Consider the following 23,547-nt stretch of genomic DNA (forward strand, 5'->3'; position numbering starts at 1 on the left):
AGCTTAAACATTAGGCATTAAGTCTAAGATATTAAGAGCACCCACAGTGAACCATAAAAAAAAGTTCCAAGAAAACTCCACTTGAGAGAACTCCTTTGCTGTGAAGATAGAGGGAGGCTAGACTATTAGATCACAGGCCTAGCTTTTATATTGAGGGGTGGGGCAACTCCCCCCACTGTCATCTCTGCAGAGAAGGCCCAAATTCAATTCTGCAAATCATGAAGTACTATAATTCATGAGAAATCACCATAAGAAGTCATAAAAATGCACTTCAAGAAATATTAACAGAAATGTAATTAAAACTGGGTAATCTTCCAGTTCAGTTACTAAGACACTTAAAATTTTCATTCTCTGCAACAAATACTGAGCAAATAAAATTATTCTCTACGCAGAGTAATCCCAACAGAATCCTCTCTGTTAAGTTCTTATTAGCTGTGAACCATCGGACCTTGCCAACACCTGTGTTACTATGAGGAGAAGTTATTCATTAGCAGCTGAGAGTATAGCTGGGAGCAGTCATTTTTAAAATGTGTTTACTATCAATGTCAGCTTCTTGGAAGTCTCTCAAAAGCATATCTGGGGCAGGGAAACGTGAATACATGCTGTAAGGACTATGTATATCTGGCCTCATTGGTAAGCACAGCTCTGACAGACTGTGGCCCCTGCTACCCTCAGTTGCTTTCCATTCAGCAAGCTAAGAGAAGGTGATAAGGCCTGAAGACAAAAGGAGAAGAGACTGAAGGAGGAACTGCAGACAGCATAATTAGAACTCTAATTAGAGTTGATTTCTTTTTTTAATTGACAACTGTGTTGCACAACAGTCACACATACTATGCTGGTTGTAGGTGAAAGAGAGGAAGAGTTCACCCCCCTCCTAGTTCACTCCCAGCAGCTGGCACCAAGCTTCTATGCCAGATTTTTACCTGCTCAGATCAGATAGAAAACTTCCAAAGTAACTGTTTGTTAGCCTGGGATAGTAAAAACATTCCTATCCAGAAAAAGACAACTTAGTGACTTAGTGATTATAGAATGCTTTGGGTTGGAAGGGACCTTAAAGATCATCTGGATCCAACCCCCTTGCCATGGGCAGAAACTCCTTCCACTAGACCAGGTTGCTCAAAGCTAAGTTAGATCATTCTAACTTAGAAAGTAATTAAACAAGCTGTCAGCTTACACATCTGAGGAGATATGGATTGTGAGCAGCTGGAGGTCAGTTAGGGCTGGAAACGACTTAGAACAGCTCAGCTGTGATTAAAAAAAAAAAGTGTATGTGGGGAGGGAATTAACAGACCCTATCTGTAAATACTGAAACATCATCTTGGAGAATGATGAAGTACCAATTGATAAGGATTTTAGAATGATCTCCTCAAAAATTTGATGCCCAATCAGGAGAATGGTGAGGTTCCTTACATGTGCTATATTAATAGGTTTCCTTAATAAGTTTATATTAAAGATAAATAGTGGAGCTGAGACACTATTACATTTGCATAAAAGAGGGTGCATACATAACTTCCCTGACAGTGGTCTTGTTTGTTTTTTTAAAGTGTACTTCCCACATCCCAAAAAAATCCAATATTAACCTATCACAGACATGCAACTTTACAATTCTTTTATTTTAACCAGGCTTCCTTCTACTTTCTCCTTTTTCACACACACATTATAAAATATGTATTTTGATTTCAGAAGCAATAAATATGTTTCTACCTCCACTGAATTTCAGAGATAAGTATATCTGTGTAACACTCACCCTGCTGGATTCAGAGAGAATTTAAAATTTAGCATAAGACTTTCCCATCTGAAGTCAAATCAATGAACTTCCAAGACTAACAACACATCTCAGGTACTGATTAGCAACACAAGATTCAAAATCTAAATCTAGTTTCATGCCACTCTAATTATACATAAAGATGACCTTAAGGAAGATTTATACTAACCCAGAATAGGTTAGTTAATTTCTCTCTCAACTGTAAATATTTGTAATATACATGAATAACTGAAGACTGTTTCTGAATCTTAACAAGTTCTTTCTTAATAATCTCAGTGGTACAAATCTCAATTGCTGGATAAATCTTACCAGTTTTTACATTTATTGTCACGGGTTTTTTTCTTTGTTCTCCTGCTACAGCATATCAAAACGTACATGCTTAGTACTACTGATCTTTATCCCTTTCATCATCCTTTTGTACAATCCTAGATTGCCTCTAGAGTGTTCAAATATGCAAATTGTTTTTTTAACTGGCCTCTTTCAGGACATTTACTCATTTCTGCTCTAATTATTTTAAGCAAAAATAAAATATATAATTATGTATAGTTATCTTGCAAATTAATATGTAACATGGTAAAATCATGTCTTTGGTACTATTCTGCACCTCTTTAAGTATGGTCCAGCATTACAAGACTTCCATTCAGTCTCTGTAGTGTGATTCCTCTTCCCTATACAGTTGCAGCAGGCATAAGAAAAACATCCAGCAGAAGCAGTACCAAAGCTATAAACACTGTTTCCTTCATGGCCTTTGATACAGGTAAATACAGGGTAAGGCAGGAAAGCACCAAAGAAGCAGCTAGAGCATATTGCACACTAACAATCCCAGACAGATTATATTTACTTGAGTAACTCTCCAGCTGATCTAAACTGCTCTACAACAGAAGCGCTAAAGTAATCCCTCAATTCTATTAGTTCGAAGAGGAATAAATTGTGCACGTCAGTTAAATTCTGTTCATCTAGTACTACCATGTGATTTTTGTCAACTAGTTCAACAAATATTCGAAAAAATAATGCTGTTCTGGAGTTGTCATAACCACTTCTAACATTTTTTTAAAGAGAGATATCAGCTTAGTGCTCTGTTGTTTAAAAAATTTGATAGTTTATTTCCAGTTTTGGTCCACACCATAACCATAGCTGTTCTATCAATCAGCTGCTTTATCCAATGTCTCCACATGTTAATTTTGGTATGTGAAGAATTAAATTATTCCTACAGTCCTCTCACTAAAACAAAGCAAGCACATAAACCCCCCACATCCTAGTACATACCTTTATTCTATGAAATCGAACAATATCTCCAACTTTGTAAATTTTTGGTAGGGAATCTAGATTTCCATTAAAAAGAGTGCACGTTAACTTCACATTTGATGGGTCCACAAGTGTTACAACTGAGCAATAATCTGTAAAATATAAAAGCGTTTGAATGAATAATAGGCACTATGGAGTTATTAATACACAGATATTAAACTTGGGATGAACAACCATATGGCCAATTTTTTTCTGCTATGATCTGTGTAACTCTTCCAAAGTCAATTTAGTTACAGTAGCATAACAACTGAAGTGTGGCCCATCTTGCCAATAATTAGCCCAAATAACTGAAAATGAAATGGGTAATTAAGCCCAAGCCTGTGAGCCAGGAACACACAAAACTTTTTCTTCTGTCTGCAACGGGATGCTATTTTTTCACGTTTCAATAACTTCCTCTACAAAATGGGGAACATACGTATAATCTTGTACAACCCTTTTCTAAGATTTATTTTTGCACTATCTTCTGAAGAGGTAATGAGTTCTACAAGTTCTTAAAGCAAATTAAAGCATAAAGTGCTTATTTTTCCACTTCAACAAAATATGCAAGATGTATACTGCAAGACTACAGTCACACAGTGGTAGTTGAAAGTATAGTAAAAATGTGAAATGTGCCCTTTTGAAGTTAAACTTCATTAATAGAATTTCACTTCTATTAATGATCTAAAAAGTAAACTCAAAACAAGACACATATAACAGAGCAAAACAGCTCAGAGTAGTGCAGTATTTGCAGATGACATAAATGAAACCTTTGTTTTCCATTTGAGCTTACAGCAGCGTGTGTGCTCAGGTATCGTACAAACGTAAAATGGAGCAAGAGTACACTTGCTCTTTCACAGCATGGTAGCTGGTTAACCTGCCTGAGAACTTTTCAAATACCCAATATCAACTTGGCTGTATGTTTAGAACCTCAAACACCCACACACCTTGTCCTAGTTACTTTTAGTCAAGAAGACAGAGTGCTTTTGTTTTGGATACTTATTATGCTAGCATTTACCAAAACTTACAGTTCAGGGCTGAATTACAACTTCTTCAGCACATCAGTAGAGCAATGACATCATAACCTATTATTTTTACCTTGATGACAACCTTGATATACTTATGTACACAAAATTTTGGCTTTTAGAAAGAGTTAGCAAGATCCTCAAGCAAAAAGCACAATTTTTAGGCATTAAATTAACAGTACTCAATGATTTACAATTCAAAATTTCTAAAGTTTGAACTCTTGCAATGGTGAACTCTCCATTGGTTTTCCATTTGTGCATACCATTCTTAAATGTCAGAATGAGGAAGCAAAAAACCAGTATTAGTAAGAGTGGAAAAAAATTTTAAATCAAATAATTTTGTACTTTTCCACACTGGTATAACACTGATTTACTATTTCTCATAGCATTTTTCTGTAGTCTGAAAAGAGTGGATATATCTGAACTGTTTGCAGTGCGCACAGTGCTTTCAGACTGGAATCATGAATGAAATGATTTTGCTATTATTCGTTCTGACTAAAAAAGTAGAAATCACTAGATCTGAATTACCCAAAATGTCTGGGCACCTCTCCAATTTTCTAACGCCATCTGCTTTAACTCACATTTTTGTTTTCACAATCCTATTTTAAGAATGTACGTTTTCATTGTAAAAGTCAGTTTATTCATACTGCAGACCTGCATATAAAATGCAGACATACCGTCTAGAAGCAGGAACAGTTCCTCTATGTAGAGAACCCCTTTACTTCTGCTATAATCTCACTATTGTGGACCCCCATTTAAACTAAAAGTTCTTTACCAATTTTTATGTTGCATTTTGATAACAGCCAACAACAGAATCTCAACAGTGTAAAAAGAAAGTAGTTGTAACTCTTAGAAACAGACTTGCATGAAGACTTACATCCATTCTCTTGAGGTACCAACAATGGGAACACTGTTCAAGATATAAAATTCTCTAAACAAAGTAACACACAAAGACATGATCATAATTCAGCAAGCATCAAATCAACAGTAAAGAAGCAAAATTAACAAACAAGGAATAAACCTGTTTATGAATTCTATTGCTGATATTCGAACAAACTACAGAAACTGACTATATAAAACTCCAATTTGAAACAACTGACCAGAAGCTTCTTGTTTGACAGTGTGAGCTTTCTCAACTTCTAAGGTTTAATTTCAACGGTGAAATTAAACACCAGACGACTGTAAATGAAGTTCAAGGTCAAAGTGATTGTGGCTTGTGGGTAAGCCCACGCCACAGCAGATAGGCTCACAAAAGGACTGGGGAACCCACACTGGAGCAGAGGACACCATTAAGATGGAAGGTATGGGGGGAGGCAGTTGTGGGGAACAGAAAGGAACAAGTAGCAGCAGAAAGAAACTGCTCTGTACTAACCCCAATCTCCTGTGCCACCCTTTGCCCAAGAGACCCAGTGTAACCTGCAACAATAGCAAGGGGAGTGGAGACTAGGAAGGGGGAAGGAGAGGTGTCTGGAGGGAAGCTGAGCCTGGGAAAGGTGGAGAAAAGGTGTTTTCCCTAAACATTTAAATGCTTCTCTTCTTTGTTTCTCAACACCTGAATCATAGAATTGTTTAGGTTGGAAAAGACCTTTAAGATCATCAAGTCCAACCGTTAACCTAGCACTGCCAAGTCCACCACTAAACCATGTCCCCAAGCACCACATCTACCCGTCTTTTAAATACCTCCAGGGATGCAGACTCAACCACTTCCCTGGGCAGCCTGTTCCAATGCCTGAGAACCCTTTCAGTGAAGAAGTTTTTCCTAAGATCCAATCTAAACCTGCCCTGGTGCAACTTCAGGCCATTTCCTCTTGTCCTGTCGCTTGTTTGTTTCAGGTATTAAATGTTTATGTAAACTGGCAATGAATTAAATTCTGCAAGTCAAATTTGTTTTGCCTGTGACACACACCTTTTCAACTCTCAAAAATAAAACCCCAAATAAAAAAGCAAAAAACCCAAACAAATCAAAACCCCCAACTTCCCTTAGCTACAATTCTACGAGGCAGTTAGTGATAATGACACTAAACCAGAGTTTGCATATCTGGGAACTGAACAAAGGTGTCACTACGCTAAAACAAAGTCAATAAAATCTCCATCATGCACTTTATAAAGATACAGACACATAAATTGTTGCTAGACAGCTTTGAATGAGAATACTATCAGTTTACTAAAACTGACAGATTTGCCTTATATAAAAACTATAGGAAAGCAGTCAAGAGAAGACAATTGTCGTATGTAAACTCTGTGAACAGATTTCCCAAACACGAAGACAGATACGTTAGACTGGATTAAAATACATGCTCATACGTGTGCTGCCTATGCCTTCAAGAGAAATATTCTGCCGTTTCCAGCAAATACGCTCAAATTTTACTATCAATTTAAACTTGAAAGTTTAAATTCTCTAATGATTTGAGTGAGTGAAGTGTTGAAAGAAGAAAAATAAAACTACTTTTCCTACGGATATAAAACCTATAGTATTTCTATAAAACCACTACTCTTCTTCCTCCCTGAGATTTTTACACAGACTCAATAACGATAAGTTCTCATCTATTGCACTCAGAAGTTGCTAAGCATCATTCTTTTGCACGCTCCCACCAAAGGCACAAGGACAAGCGTCATATAGCAGCTATTCTGACATTCTGTGCTGCGGTAAGCAGACGTGAATAAAGTCTAGTCAGTGGCTGACAAAACTGCAAGTGTTTACCACTGTACTCCAAAGACGGATTGTTGTATTTCTTTGGGTATGAATTCTAGAGGTTAACTTAACAGGTCAGCTGCAAAGTGATATGAGCAAAATGAGCAATTAAGAATTAAAAACCCATATGATTCGTTGATTTACAGTCCTTTGAGGATAACATGCTACGGTGCATTGATATAATCCAACATAGGAATCAAGAGTGAAATAACAAAAACATTTTGCATGAAAATTGTGGTTACTCTTTAATGCTGTGATTATATACCCTAGTCAGCTTCAGCTGCCTATTTAAGGGGGAAAACGTTAACACGCTCTCTCCATTTTTTGTGCAATTAGCATACTCAAAAGACTAATAATCATCATACTCAAGTAGTATAAAATATTATACTTGCTTTATATAGTCAGGGAATACCTTATACATAATATAGGTTCTCTGTCTCTGTGAATTTAGAGTTCCATTCTTAACTATCACCTCAAAACATCACTTAATTACAATAGAGCGCTTCAAGAACAAAGCATAAAGACTGATTTTGTTTTAAAGAAATCTTCATCCAGCAAGTCCTTCTTGAAGGTTAAAAATAAAAAGCCACCTGTCTTCCCTTCTCCAGCTGGAATGTGAAAATTGCTTTCTACTTTCCATAGCAGCATTATAGTTCAGTGATTGAATTCACTTTTCTGCACAAATAATGAGTCAAACTCTAAACAGAATTGCTGAATTTAAACAATGTCCCAGTGTTATAGGAAGCAATATAATAAATGTCATTGCTCAGACTTTTGATTTTTTCACAATATACTTTCCAATAAAGCAAAATCTTTCCGTTACCAAGCTAAAAAAAAAAAAAGTTTACATATTGAAGTCAATTTTCCTTTACTAGATAAATTTACTCCACTCTCCACTGATTAACTTTTCTTAAAGAAGGGAAATTTTACCACTGGTAATTTTTACTTGTAATAATCTGGCTTAAAATTATGACACAATGGATGCACAGTTCAGCAAATTTATAGACTATAAAAGAAAGTTTTTACTTTCATACTAGATTGACTCAGTAAAAGCACTGGTTTTAGCCTGATACTACACAGAACTCCAAACTGCATCTTATGTTTTTTTTTAAATATACTGAATTATTATGAAGTTATTAATATAAATTATTATTATTACTTAATTATTCCCACTCAGGCTTAACATCATGTGAGGGGCCACCAGCAATGGACAGCTATCTGTAAGGATGCTTGTAACACCTCAAAATTGGTGTTTATGAAAACAACAAGGAGAAAGAAGTGATGTTTGGTTTAAATGGAAGTAGAGAGTGATGCATCTGTCTTACATGCTTCTTAGATCCTTTCAGACTAGTCGTTACTGTTCTTTAAAACTACAATTACTCTAACTTGTTACTTAGGTTTTTTATTTCATCTCATAAAAACCCCACAACTATTTCGTGAAGCAGCTTTTTAGAAAAGAAATTTATGCAACAAAAGTAATTCATTATTATTGCAAGGACTATCTTAAAATCAAGAAAATTCCAAGGCAAGATCAGTAGAAGGTTACATTAACTATATGGAGAACACTGACTTCCAATCTTCTGGGTCCTGACTTTAAACAGTTTGGAATACGTATGTTTTGTAGCCCTGTAACAGTCATTGAAAATCTAAAGTTTCCTTCACTGTGATGATGGTTTAGGTTCATTCTTCGCATTATAGCTTTCTTTTTATAAATGCCATAGCATTTTCACTCTTTTATGGACTGTTACGTCAGTCATTAGCATGCTCAGAGAGTCAGCATCTGTCCACAGTGTACAGACATATAAAAAAAAAAGGCAACAAAAGCCCCAAACCCCACAGCTTCACTTACAAATTTATTTTTCAGTCATCGTAAGAAAACCAGAATTGCTACAAAAGCTTTCCAGATTAGCAGTTACTGATGTTGTAGGAAGCATTTAGTACTTAGTGATTAAACATTTAGTTTAGTTTTACAGAGGACTTCAGCAGTTCCTAACAAATATGCTTGTATAAATTTTTAAGGTAGAAAGCGTCAATCTAACTACAAATCCCCTTTTGGGCAATCATATATGTATTCCTGACTAACATTTAAGTGGAAAACCCACTATCCTGAATCAATAACTTCTCCCTGCAAAGAGATAAAAAGGTTTTTGGCAACGTTGTTGGCAATGAGGGACTCATTAGATTGCCTTCTGTTTCTTATATTTCAATACACACAAAAAAAAGAGAGAGAGATTATTGTAGCAAATTATTCTCTCTTCAAAACTACACCAAACATTAATACTGTTTTCAAGAATTACTGAGGCCATTCAATACACAAGTGTCTTTGTACTAAAACCAAGCAGTTGAACCAGCTAACTTACCAAATATGTTCAACAAAACACAGGACGAAAAGTAATACAAATCTACACACACTCCTATATGTGTGTGTGTGTATATATATATGTACATACAAACACAGATATTGCAGAAGCCCAAAACAAAACCTCTAAAGAATCAGACTGAAGATGTTTTACTACAGCTTGTTATTCCTAACATGGCGATACACTTAAGAGATACAAATATTCAGTAGCTACCAGAAGCATCTGGCTAAACAGATGCTTTAATGCCATCATTTGTAAATTGTAGATCAAAGTAACTGTCTTGAGATTTCTTTCTATTAACTATTTATTCAACTGTTTTATTTTTAATTTCCTTTTTATTTTTTTTTTTTAACTTTTATTTATCTTCAATATTAGATGACAGGAAACAGTGATTATTTAAAAAAGAATAAAACATAAAAACCACTGTGAACAGAAGGGAAAAGAACATTACTCCCATCTTTAGGTTCCAGAAATGAAATCACCATCTTTACCTCTGCAACAGTTTTTATTCTGTTCTGCAAAATTTAAATACATCCTCAATATTTTGATTTTGAAAAAAAAAAAAAAAGGAACACAAGAATAAAACTACTGCAGGTTTAACTCTGAGTCTGCTTCCTCACAAATAGACCATCACATACCACAACAGTCTGTAAGTGGTTTGTTTTTCACTCTAAAGTTGGTTTGCTATTAGTTACTAAAAATGACTATTTTAATTAAAGTTGCCCACATGTTATAGTTTAAAGTAATGTTTTTTAAGCTGCATAGTTTTAAACAAATTCTGGGCTAAGAATGTTGATGAATTTGGCTCAAGATCAAATAAAACTTGAAAATAAAAATAAAACTTAGAGCTTCAAAATACCTTTAAGAATCTGATTTATGGTTCTTAAGGTATATTTTGGTCAGTAGAACTGCTGACCTGGAACCATTCAAGGTTTTTAGAAGCATACTTTCTGAAACTGCTACCCTTTATTAATTTTGATTCTAAAAAATATTTCGTAAAAATAAAATAGTTACTGTCCACATGCATGTCTATGTAGGCTAAAATGAAATTTTCATTCAACACATGACATATGAACATACTAAAAATATCTAAGAGAGGAAGCTAGGTGGAGGTTTCCCAGGAAAACAGGACATTACTCTTATGACTTATTGTTAACCAGCAGCAAGGATTCTTCTTGCCATAATTCTTCCCTGCATTATGGAAAACACTGACTAGTATCTGCAGGAAAAAAAAGAGAAAGAGTTGGGGAAGCAGTAGCGTCACATTGTAATGTCCCAAAAGTTTCATGGTCAAGCACATAATCTCTGTAATTGGAAACTACAAAGACAGCGGCTCTTTTTCTTTTCTATTTACTGTTTTTACTGAGGCTAAATATTTGAGATGTCCTTGGGTTTAAGGGAGGGGACAGAGGAGAGAATCACCTTTGTTAAAAAAATTAAAATATCTAAGACTTAAACTATTCGGGAAGGAAAGCTAAAATATAATTTTGAACACTTCTAACAGACCTTCCAGCAGACAGAAACTCATCTGCCTGTTGTACCAAGCAGTACTTGAAGTACTTCCTTGGACAGTTTTCAGAACACATAAAATTCTCATATATAGACATTCCAAACTACACACCCTGAGCTGAAGCATGCTCAGTTAAAACAACCTTCTCTGGAATAGATAATAATTTATGATTATAATGAAAAATCATTTCATTCATCAGTGTTTTAACATTAATCTAATGCAATAATGGTAATCAAAATGATGAACATTTAATTATAGATTATATGAAGTGACAAGGCTAAATTAGGTACTGTTTGCTTTCAGTAAGAACACAGTGCAAAGATTCAGCCTCAAGCTGTAAGATATGTAAGAAGGAGCAATATCTTATATCTAGGGGCATATTTATACAGTGAATAAAGACTCATATGGATTAAGTACAGTGGCTCCACCGCCCATGCTTCCAGCAGATACCAGCTTAAAGCTATATGATTCTATTAACACAGTGTCAGAAAGAGAATGTATTAGTGCAGGATTGTGCCAAATCTAAAGCAGCTAAAGAATTTTCTGACAAAAGCCATTTCACGCCCTGGCAATTCAGAGCAATCATTGAGCATTTTGCACCCTCTCAAGCAGACATAACTCTGGATTGTGCAAAAAAAACAGAAACGAACATTGAAATATTTAACTGTGTAGTGAATATTTTTACACTAAGCCCCAAATCAATTAAAACTGTTTTAGACATTTTCATGATAAAGTAGCAAGTGAATCACAACTATCTTCATAAATAAGAAACTTTTCAAATTGTGTCCCTGATCTCCACTGATATTGTTGTGGTGGGTTTTTCTTATAGTATTACCAACAGAAAATAAACAGGCAAGATATACTAGGAAGTTATTAATGACATCTAGGCAAGGACTAGTTGTTAAGTAAATAATCATTTTCCCTATTAAATTTCTACTACTTATGAAACTGAAGTGATTAACTTGTCAAATAACTCAGTTGCAAAAATCTGTGCTAGTTGTTTCAGAGACATGTTACCTTGATAGTCAGTGCATTTAACTTTATTGTTTTTACATATCTGGAAAGAATAGCTGTCTTAACAATTTCCAGCAATCAGTACTTGTCTAAGTAAGATGTTCAAAGTCCTCAGGTCCCCAAAGTCTTGTTAAAACAGCTGGACAAATGACAAATCTAGACCATGTGATCCTTCAAGAACTGCCCTTCCATGATTTACTGAAAGAATAAAAGTAGTAATTTCTACATTTGATTGATTTCCTTCTTACCCTTTTTGTTGTCAGCAATGTGAACAAAGGAAACAAAGCCTTTAAAAGATTTGTGGGGTTTATTTTGTTTGTTTCTTTGCTTTAAGCCTGAGTTCTAAACCTACAGTATTTTTCAAGAGGAAAGTACCTCCATTCACCACGGCCAATATCTAGAATTATTACAGATAAAGCTAATCTTTTTGGTTCCTTATAAACACACCTAAGAAATCTATCACAATTGCAGGCTGAGAGTATCAGTGAGAGACCAACTTTTCAAATAAATAGATACGTATATATATATGTATTCTATATATCTATATACTATATAGGTATTTTAAGACTGATAACATTTGAACAATCTAGCATAAGCAAGCAATCACCAGGCACACCAGAAAATGAAGATTTTGAGATGCTCACTACATTAACAGACAGATTTTGTTTGGCAGCCTCTGCAGAATACGCCAAACAGCAAATCGATATTGAAATAATTTATCAATCTTTTACATTAAAAACAAAATACTGTGCTCTGCTCTGTACACGTCTAGATTATACTTGCACCTTTACAATGAAGGCTTTTACAGATTTTAGTGGCACGTCAAGCAGGAAAGAATACCAGTGATGAGATTTCCCACTCAAAGGAAGCGTTTTGTAGACTTTTTAATTTGGTCCTTCCATTTGAGAAAGCATAAAGACCATGTGTTACTATTGTTCTTCTTTTTAAGTTAATGAGATTTTTCATTCCCCTGAGATTCTTATCTTCAAAGTAAACTTGTTTCTGAAGATCCCTTCTCCAGATTTATCCACATTTCATTATAATAGGAAAGTCTGAAAAACCTGGAGAGTCCCAGCATCTGCTGGGTTGACCTTGGGTGGCTGCCAGACGCCCACCCAGCTGCTCTCTAACTCCCACTCCTCAAGAGGACAAGGGAGAAAATAAGGTGGAAAAGCTCGTGGGTTGAGATAAAAACAGGGAGATCACTTGTCATGGGCAAAACAGACTTGACTTGGGGAAGACTAATTTAATTTATTACCAATAAAAACAGGGTAGGATGGTGAGAAACACAGACTAAAACACCTCCCCCCCCTCCTCCTTTTTCCCAGGCTCAACTTCACTTCTTCATTCCCAACATATCTACCGCCCCTCTTCTTCCCTCAAGCAGCATGGAGGGGATGGGGAATGAGGGGTCGCAGTCAGTCCATAACAGCTCCTCTTCTCTCCTGTTCCTTCCTTCTCACGCTTTTTTCCTGCTCCAGCAAAGGTCCTTTCACAGACTGCAGTCCTTTGGGATAACCCTGGCTCAAGTGTGAGTCCTCCATGGGTTGCAATGTAGATCAATCTGCTCAGCTGAGGTTGCTTCCCCAGGCTACAGGGGAATCACTGCTCCAGCGCCTGGAGCACCTCCTTCCCTCCTCCTTCTCTGACCTTGGTGTCACAGGGCTGTTTCTCTCACTTTTTTTCCTCACTCCTCACTGCCATCCAGCATTTTGCTGTTTCTTAAATACGCTTTCCCAGAGGCGCCATCACCTTGGCCGAGGGGCTCAGCCGTGCCCTGCCCTGGGTCGGTTGGAGCCGGCTGGAACCGGCTGTGTCTGGCACGGGGCAGCCCCGGCCTCTCCTCACCGAGGCCGCCCTGCAGCCCCCCGGCTGCCGGCACCTGGGCACCTGCACCCAGCACAGTTTGCCTTCCCATTTTCAATCGTTTTTCATGCCTGGCAGCCCCAAATCCTTCTCCTTAAGCCCCCAGCAACCTAATACCATCCATTCGCTACTACCTGGGAATCTATCTCCAAGCTTTGAAGAGCTCCCTCTGGAGTCTTTCTTTGAATTAATACTTTTAAAATATTAAGTATTATTTAAGTATTCACTGTAGCTAAATCACACGACAGTTCCATAAGTATTCATCTCTAGGGGAAGAATAATTTCTATTACTATTACTTCTAAACTAGCAGTATAACATGATTTGCTATACACACAAACACACACATACTTAATTTAGTATTTTATGAATGTTTGCATTTCTAATTAGATGCCAGAACACTCTTCTGCTTCCAGTCTAAATGCATTGAGTTCCTGCAGATACTTTCACCTACTATTACTCCTCATTAACATCTAGGAATATCTGTTGTGTTGTAACATACATAATGTAAAACAACTGGAAATTGTACTTCTCCACTTTTACTGGGCTACAGTATTACCAAAAACCAATTATTTTCTGAAACAATGGTGACATCCAACTTTTCCACAACTTTCTTTACCAACTACCATTTGCTTTCTCCTATATAAAACAATCAAAACAATACTTCATCTTAAAGATTTGCAATTTATTGTTTAGCAAAATAGTGTATCAATGACTATGTAGAAAATTATAATATTCATTTTAATTTAGTCTCAAGAGGCAAAAAACCAAACATGCACTATATTTGCTATAAAAACAGATGGACCAGTACTGGCTGAGTTTCCAATTTAATGACTACAGCTATTTTTAAATGTTAACATTTAAATTAGATTATCCCATATTCTTCAGACTTGTTTCTTGTTTATGTTTCAGAGTTATTTTGGGGAACACAACTGCCTTCTCAACACTGAGTAAGAATGTAGAGCGGTAAGATTTTCTGGGAGCAAGCCTTGTCACTGCTACAATAAACACCAATGGGAACACATTTCGACAGGTAACTGAATGGGAAGCACAGGAACTGCTCTCCTATAGGCACCAGGGCACTGAGCCCTAGCGCTGCAGATAGATTGTTTCTCCTGTTGACACGGTCAACAGCATGTAAAAATGCTGCTGAATTCCCAGAAGTTATTCATTAGCTTGTGGACCCAGTTAGTCTAACACATTCTTGAAAAATCCTGTGTTGCTCTGCATAACTTAACTATGAATGCTGACTGGGCCAGTGGCTGCCTTTAGTACAGCAAAGCCACACTTAAGCTACTAGTGAGAGCAAAAATTGTCTGTCAATAGGGTCTCTCATACCAGTATATCTGTTTATATAGAAGAATACTACATGCACCAAATGGAAGTAATTAAGCATGCCCACAATACAGATTATATCAGTATAGTGCAGTTGAACATACTGAAGCTAGTGTACACACATTTGCACAGACCTCCCAAACGTTCCTCCCACTTATACACTCTAAACTGATTCAAACCAAGGCTGAAGATTGCTTAGCCTTCAAAAACTGAAGCCATTAGTTGAACCTTAGTTGGACTTGGAACTTTTTTTGGGTGTGCCACCATGTTTGCACAGCTTTCAGCTATTTCATTTATGTTTCAAGCTACTTAGTTGTAAGCACACCTCATTCTGGAAGCCATGGTACTTCAGGTATAGCACTGTGCTCTCGAAAGGCATGTGCTGCCTTATCTTCAGTGCATCACCTTCAGACTGCTGTTGGCAGTTTCTGAGCAAGTAAGATCACACAGATCTGTTTGCAAAAGGTTTTGCAGACAAGCCACCACCAATTAGTTCTGATCTAATGCTCACTTCTTAAATTTCTATATTTAGAAGCCAAATTCATGCCTATTGACATTATTCAAGAAACTTGCATGCATAATTAAGACCATAAAAAAAGAAACAATGGTCACCATTCAAAATCTATTATTTTTTCTTCAATTCGAAATACATTAGAAGGGAAAAAACCCTCCAACTTTAAAATGAACAGTAAATTTATAATACACAGAAAATGCTTCGATTAATTCTGAATCAAATAAGAAATTATATTGCTTAATTTAATTCAGCAGGGATATCATCTAGCTGTGTACTTACTGAGCTCCTAGTCCAATGGTACAATCTTGTAGCAAAACTAGCACAATAAGTAAGTGTTCACCTCACAGAGAGAAAAAGCGATTCAGTTGTTGCACAGCTTCTACCTGTAACAAGTATGCTGGCACCACATTTATAGAATATCATAACACTTATTGTCAAAATCTCAAGGAAGAACTGCACATAGTTACACAACAATCCTTTCCCACAAGGACAGGTGCAGGGCTTTTGTATTTTTTTTTTTTTATACAGACCCTTTTCCCTGTTTTGTACTGATACTACTAGCTTGATAAATACTTTCTTCATTTGCTATCTCCACCAGTCTGCCTAAAACGACTCTGATATCCTTTACCTATTTGTTGGTCTGTTTCTTTGATGTTAGATGAGAAACATTGGTCAAAGGATCACCTGAATTTGTTGTACTGGTTAATTTTTAACAAACATAGTAAGAACAGTTCTGTTTGGAGGAGGAGATTTTAAATCTCTTGAATATAGTACATACCAGTTCCTTTGCTTACATATGGAGGCTTGAAGAATTTCACAACGCCATACAAATTCACTATAGTTCCATCTTTAAGACAATTCAGAGGAGTATACACATATTTTGGTGCAACAGACTGGAAAGGCACGATAAAATTGGGGAACAGAAGAAAAAAATTATTCCAACATTCACCCAGAATTTTGTCTTTTAACACCACCCACCCTCAGATATGATTTCATCTTAAAAAAAAAATAAAAGGTTATCTATTTTTATCTTATTCACTTTAGACTCTCCAAAGATAAATATATATATATATTTATCTGCAATAAAGCACACAAGACTTATTTCCCTTTCTTTTTGTGATTGCATCTTCCTTACAATAAACTAACCAGTCAGTTCAAGTAAGTTTCAATACATGGAACAGGTGAATAGAAGTCATTATAATAAAAAATTATGGGAAGTAATTTTTTACTGATTGATTTTAACATGTCCATCCAAAGGGCTTTTTAAAGCACATCCATAAATAATTTTGTAATTCTTATTAGCAGTGTCACTGTACAGAATTACTGTCTTGGGGGGGGCACGGTTTGGGGGGGCTGTCTTGGGGGGGGGCACCTCTCACAGCCATTGTGTAAGTCTTCCTATTAAAATAGCACACGCTGCAGGATTAAAGAAATTAAGGACTATTTCTACTATTTAAGGACTACTCTCCTCTCATCTTAAGGTTACATTATATGCTGATTAGCCTCTTTTAAAGAATACAAGTTCTGCCAAACTGACTGAAAACCATGTTTTTCAATTACTATATCAGAGGGAAAAAATGAAAATCTTCATAAAATTAACATGAAGTCAAGCTTATTGTCTTTGGTACTAAATCTTTAACCTTATGCTAAAGAACAACAAAATTTCATACACCAATTTCTATGGTGTTTTATCTACTATTTCTATGGCGTTTAATATACTATTTCCTGGAGAATTTTAATTTAGACACATAAAGACTTGTTTGAAACAGTAACCAAAACACATGTTAAGACCAGTACATGAAGTCTGATTTTAAATCAAAGGAAGATTCATATTTCCATTTTTTTTAAAGCACAAGCATACGATCTTCTTTAGAACGGAAGTTACCTTTCTAGTCCATATTTCCTAAACCAACATGCAGCCTATTTTGAGATTGAGATGGGAACTATACTGCAAGTATAGAAAAAGTACTACTTTTTCATATTTTATTCTGTTTTCCAGGCATAGTATTTGCAAAATTAAAAGCTAAACAAATGACTGCTGGGATGAGAGTATGGAATTAAAACAAACAGGAAAGAAAAAGAATTCCACACAATCTTATTTACATGCAGTTAGTCTCACGTGGTTTAAAAACATCCCAAATATAAGCTCACCACAGATGCAGTTTCTGAAGTAGTAGGTTTTTTTGGTATAGTATAAATCTGAGGAGAAAAAAAACAGCAAACTCTGATTACAAAACTGGAGGCATTGCAAATATAACAAGATTTGATAATGCTAAAGCAAATATAACGCTATAAGCAAATATAAAACAGCACTACAGACACTTTTGCTATGTGAATCACCTCTGAAACTAGCAAAATTTTATCGTACAGAAAAAATATTTACTCCAATTACACTCAAAGTTGGGTACCCACGTACATAAATGGCTGATCCAGCTTCTTCAGACATCTCCAGGTGGCAACCATGTCTACCATCCTCTCTCGCTGTAGGCGATTTTGCCAGCTTAAATCCTGCAACTACGACGGTGTCCTGTGGGTACAGGGTAATAAACAGATGATTACATAGGCTGTATCACGTACTCTATTTATGTGACATTCCACCCTAAAGTCTCAAGGCATTCAAGAAACAGAAATCCTGAACAAATTCTAAACATTGCCTTTAAGTTTCTATATTTAGTTCCTCTACCCATGGAATTCATATCTACAACCAATGTCAGCAAGCATTTTTTTTCAAATTCTGCTAAAATCGACACTACTGTGACTAAGTGCTAATTTTGAAAAGGGCTAGAGGAGAAGAGTCACACTGAATAAAGCAAAAGAATCATTCCCCTTCAAATATACTGAAGACCAACTACTTTCTGGGTAAGCTTAACTAAGCTAGAAAAGGAATCATACATCGGATCACCAGTGACAAAACACTCTTTTCTCACAGCTTATTTCTTATTGAGTTACAGCTACACTTTGAAGAGACTCTCCTTGTAGATATTTTCTGTTTTGGTTGGATTGACATCTTCCTTAAGGGCCAAATAGGTAGGTCAATCAATAGGTAGGTTTCTGGTAGCAAGAGACTTTACAAACTTCTCTGCCATCACTCTTGAGATTCTGGCACAGGAAGAAATTGCATTTGCAACTGCACTTTCACTTTGGTATAAAGTTTCTCAGACACCACAAAGTGAACAAGAACAGGATGACTTAAGGGGTAAATGATTTAAGCCCCTGCAGCAGCTCACCTTTTTAGTAGCAACCTTACAAAAAAAAAAAAAAAAAAAAAAAAGGGTGGGTGGGGGAAGATGATAGAAAATACATTTAGGAGACAAGAGATAAGAAAGGTATCTGAACAAACAAAGACAATGCTGGGAACTCTGATACAATGTAAAGCTCCTTTATAGTCAGCTCCTTCGGTACCAGAACTCTATAGCAGTGTGATCTATTCCAATAAACATATTAGACTCAGAACCCTATTTCTATCCGACCTTCTACCAAAAGCACTTCCATAAACTTTTACTGAATGGCTTTTGTTCATGTGTTTATCTGATTACAACAAATAAAAGAATTTTCTCATTAAAGTTCACAGTTTTAGCCAAATATTTCACTATGATGGCTCTTTTTTGCTATTTCAGCAATCTGACAATGCTACTCTAAATGATTTGTGATCCAAAACCTTAATGTTTTGTGCAAGAAAAAGAAAGGCTGCTAGCTTACATGACAGTGACATATTTAGTTATTAAAGGATTTGAAAATAAAAATTACTGCAGAAAACATAAGTTTAATCAGACAGTTTATTACACAACAAGACTACTTAGGGCACGGTGATTTTCAGGTAGTGTCATAAATGGAAATATAATGTATATTTTGACTAAAAGATAATATACAAGTCACCTAAGTGTAAGCCATACTCAGAGCTAAGTAAGTTAAAATGGATCAAAACAACTAGACAGCTCAATATTCCTTGCATCTGGAACACACTGCCCCTGCTAACATACGTTAAAGTTGTTTCATTCTTTCCCGATACAAACATACACTTCAGGAAACTCAGCTATTTTGCAGAAACCGGGTGTTAGCACGTGTCTTTCCTTTCACTGTTGCTGATGCTACTCATGGTGTTCCTTCAACAGTGGAATCATCCTTCAGCTAAAAAGCTATGCCCCGCTATACATTATTCCCACTGCAGCACTTTATTAGATTGCAGGCTGCATAACATTTTGGGACTTGGTTGCTGAGTCAGGATTGGAGCTCTGTACAGCTGACTTGACTTGTCTTGTTCTCCTGTGTCAGAAGGAACTTTAGAATTACACAGAGTCAAGCCAGGTTGATGATAAATAGAAACTTTTTTTGTGGATAATGTTAGATCACTGGAGATTACTCCATGTAATATGCAATGCGTAACATGACGTTCTAAAAACATGTGAAAGGTCTGTGCAATTTCAATGAGGAAAACAGACAGCACTAACCTCAAAATCTAGTTTTACAGGTAGAAAGAACAGGTATATTCTCAGATTTGTTACAAATTCACAATCAACTTTGGCAGGTTATGACTTGCAGTTTCTAAACATGCAAAAAATTTACATAAGGTTTGCACAGTGCTTTGAAATGTAACGTTATATTTGTTTTCAAAATAGGTAAGTTTCCATTTCACCTTTAGCTAAGAGTAATTATTAGAAGTTCTCTTATAATTGGCTTGGGAATCAAAGCCAATTATCATAAATTGGTGAATTTTCATGTCAACAGAAGAGAATTATATTGCGTATACATACAAACTATAAGATTTGACCAACATTTTTAAACAGCAAAAAGAAATCCTACTCCCCTCATACAAAAGAAGTGAGAAATAAAGCAAAGACAGTATTTTCCCTGATGGTTATTCCGTTACAGAACCAGAAGACTCTCAGGAGACAAGAACAACATGGTTATTCATGTTTTTGGGAATAGCCTGTTCCTCCCTCCCAGCTAATTAGCTAAAGCTGTTAAAGTACGGGAAGTACGATACGGAAATCTACAAAACTGTAAAGCTTGAAATTGTGAGCAGCAAACAAAAAGTATTGGACCTTACCGAAGTAATTCTTTAATGGCTAAAACTTTGGTTTTTAAAAAATTACATCTATTTCATAACTGCTGAATTGCAACTCTGCTAGTTTCAGAAACCATTCTGTTCCCTCAGATTCGGATTATTCCAAAATTAAAATCTCGGTTGAGACATGTGGAAAGTACCATGAAGGTTGAGTTCACTGGGGAAGACCGAACAGTGGTTTTAGCACACTCTGGCTGTCTAAGGGTTGTTGTCTGTGGGTTGTGGTTTCCTACTCAGCTCCTTAGTACTGAACTTTCTGTCTTCTAATTGCTGCTCAGGGCCTTGTTTAAAATTTGTATTTTTATCAGGACAATAAAACTGATTTGTTCTTTAAATTTAAAATGATTCTGCAGCTTGTATATTTAGCAAAATAGTTCAGGAACTTCCCATCCTGGGCTCACTGTCAAAATTCTGTGGAATAAAGAAATTTGTATAAAGACTGTCACTTCTTATTTTATACATATCTGACGGTTGTAAAAGATTCTTCTGCCATAAACAGACTGAACTGATTTTGCTGATCTTCAAGGCATGTTGCTCTCGTTAGCATGGCATATGACAAACATTAAAACAAGGCTTTGATTGACAGCAGAATCCAATGTAAAACTGAATATTCTCTCACCTGCATACCTTCCTACCCAGCCCAAAGCCCCTCCGTGTTGTTCCCTCAAGCTCACGCATAACAAGAGGCTGAAAAGGGCCATGCACCAATTTCAAGGTCAAATTAATAGCAGTCTCTAAATGGCTTCTACTAAAGGGATCTAGGTAAGTTTATTCCTTATGGCTAAACTAATTTGAAAGAATTTTGTGAAATCCTTCACCCACAATCACTACGTGTTATTGACTTTTCCTTCACATAACCTATGCTGGTTGGAGGAGAGATACTAGATGTAAATAGAGGAAGATATCCTATATAATTTTTTTTGCTCTCACCCAGACTTTTATTTAGTAGACTACACACTACAGATAATGTATACTTCCCAAGACCTACCACCATACTCTGTCAGAGCAAGGACCTTTTGCTGGAAAAAGTTTCTTAGACTCAGTGATTTCTTCAAAAACAAAGTTTTAACCCATTCAGTTCATGACAAAAGCTCAACTATTTGCTGATGGAAGGCATATGGTAAATGATGCCAGAAAAAAGTCCCCAAAGTACAAGGAATCACATTGCTAAGCAAGACTCAGGAAGGAATTTACACATCCATTAAAAATACAGTAAGCATTTTAAATATTTAATTATTATTGTTAATATTATTTATTATTAATATTAATATTTAAGAAAACAAATTATGTGACTGGAAATAAGGCAAGGTAAGAGTGACAAAAAGAGAAAAGGGTATACAAAGATATATCCCAGCATCTTTCATTTCCACAGGAAGTTTTCACCTATACATGATCCTGCAATTATCTTTTTTTATATGCTGCACTAGGTCACAACTATAACTTCAAATAAATTGCTTCAACTATTTACTAAACATTTATAAAACTGGTATTTTTTTTTAAGCCTTGCTTTTTACAGAGATAAATTTCACTGTCATGTCAGTCTGTCTTACATGTTCTATAACTTCCAAATCTCTTTACTGACTTCAACTAAAATTTGAAAAGTGATAAAAATCTCAAAATGGTTACATGTCTGTTGAAAAAAAGACAAACACTAAACTTTTTATTGGGCAAGATACTTTTTTACCGATCTGAAGAGGCAGCCAGTGTATGTCACCTGCTGTTTGAGGATTGTCTACATTATAAAAGCAATAATTAAACATTCGGTTCCTTCTCTCTAATCTATAAGTATTCATCAAGTCTGTATTAAATTAGTCAGACTAACAATGTTGAAAACACAGGGATTCAAAAATTTTCAGTGTCTGAATATTTACGAGCACATAATTATATAAAAACTATAATATAGGTCACTATACATTTTATAAACACCTCAGCTCTAATTATTGTTCTAATTCTTGAAATTAGCAGCTTTGGTCCCATATATCTCATGAAGCGATGCATGCATCTTTGAAGTTGATACAATTCAGGCTGTAAACTACTATCCAGAAACAGCAAGATCACTCTCAAGGAATACAAATAGATCTTTCCCTCTCTCTCTCTCTCAAAAAAAAAAAAAAAAAAAAAAGAAGCTGGGAACTAAGCAAAAGTAATTTTTTAACCTTAGGTAGAATTCCATGAAAAGAATATTCATGTCTCTGAACTGAAATTAAAATGTTCCATAAGCAACTTGGACTTTAAGTGATATTTTGACATCATGCACTAAGGTATGCTATAATTTTTACCCTTTTTCCACATACAGATCACCGGAGCTCAGGTGTACTACTCCATTTGAGCCGAAAAACCCTGACGGAATTCTAACCAAGCCATTGCTATTTCCATATTTGAGAAAGCCCTTAACATTTGTGCATAACAAATATTTCTAAGAACATGAAAACAAAGCCCTATTTTTTTCACTAAATAACTTTCCATCTTTTTGGAGAAAGACTTCTTACCAAGGCCGGTAGTGACAGGACAAGGGGCAATGGTTTTAAACTGAAAGAGGGTAGGTTTAGATTGGACATAAGGAAGAAATTCTTTATGTTGAGGGTTGTGAGACACTGCAATAACTTGTCCAGAGAAGCTGTGGATGCCCCATCATTGGAAGTGTTCAAAGTCAGGCTGGATGGGGCTTTGGAGCAACCTGGGGTAGTGAAAGATGTCCCTGCCCATGGCAGGGGGGTTGGAACTGGATGATCTTTAAAGGTCCCTTCTAGCCCAAACCATTCTACCATTTAGTGTGAATTTATATCGTAAAGGAAAAAGCACTAACATGAGCTCATAACGTATTGTACACCAATTTTAATTTGATATCTGGCTACTATTGAAATGCCAGCAAACTGACAGGCAATCTAATAAAAAATATTAAGTTGAGGTAATTGTTTTCAGCTTGTTTTCCTTCTTTAGTTGCAACACTCTGTCTCACAAATTCACAGGCTGACTTGCCAATGTCCTTTATCCTGGAGCTAAGCAAACCAAGCTTGTACCTCTGACGAAGCAAGACACCAGCACCCAGCCACTAAAGAAAACTGTGTACATAGTTTTGAATTAGTTTTTTTTTTAAAGCTTTCAGTTGAACTGCCTTTTAA

At 35.9% G+C, this 23,547-nt stretch overlaps 1 protein-coding gene across 6 annotated transcripts in view; it reads right to left on the minus strand.

Annotated features, from left to right (window-relative positions):
* The window catches only part of POT1 (protection of telomeres 1), a 79,076-nt gene that overhangs the window by 39,502 nt on the left and 16,027 nt on the right, over window positions 1-23,547 (minus strand). For all 6 annotated transcript variants that reach the window (XM_082310860.1, XM_082310859.1, XM_082310862.1 and 3 more), the window contains 4 exons: window positions 17,777-17,887; window positions 17,512-17,559; window positions 16,139-16,253; window positions 3,032-3,162 (listed from right to left, as the gene is read on the minus strand). In XM_082310860.1, coding sequence (XP_082166986.1) covers window positions 3,032-3,162; window positions 16,139-16,253; window positions 17,512-17,559; window positions 17,777-17,887 — 405 coding nt within the window. The remainder of the gene's footprint in view (window positions 1-3,031; window positions 3,163-16,138; window positions 16,254-17,511; window positions 17,560-17,776; window positions 17,888-23,547) is intronic.

This window comes from Platalea leucorodia, assembly GCF_965183815.1.
Source record: "Platalea leucorodia genome assembly, chromosome: 4".
Classification (NCBI taxonomy): Eukaryota; Metazoa; Chordata; class Aves; order Pelecaniformes; family Threskiornithidae; genus Platalea; species Platalea leucorodia.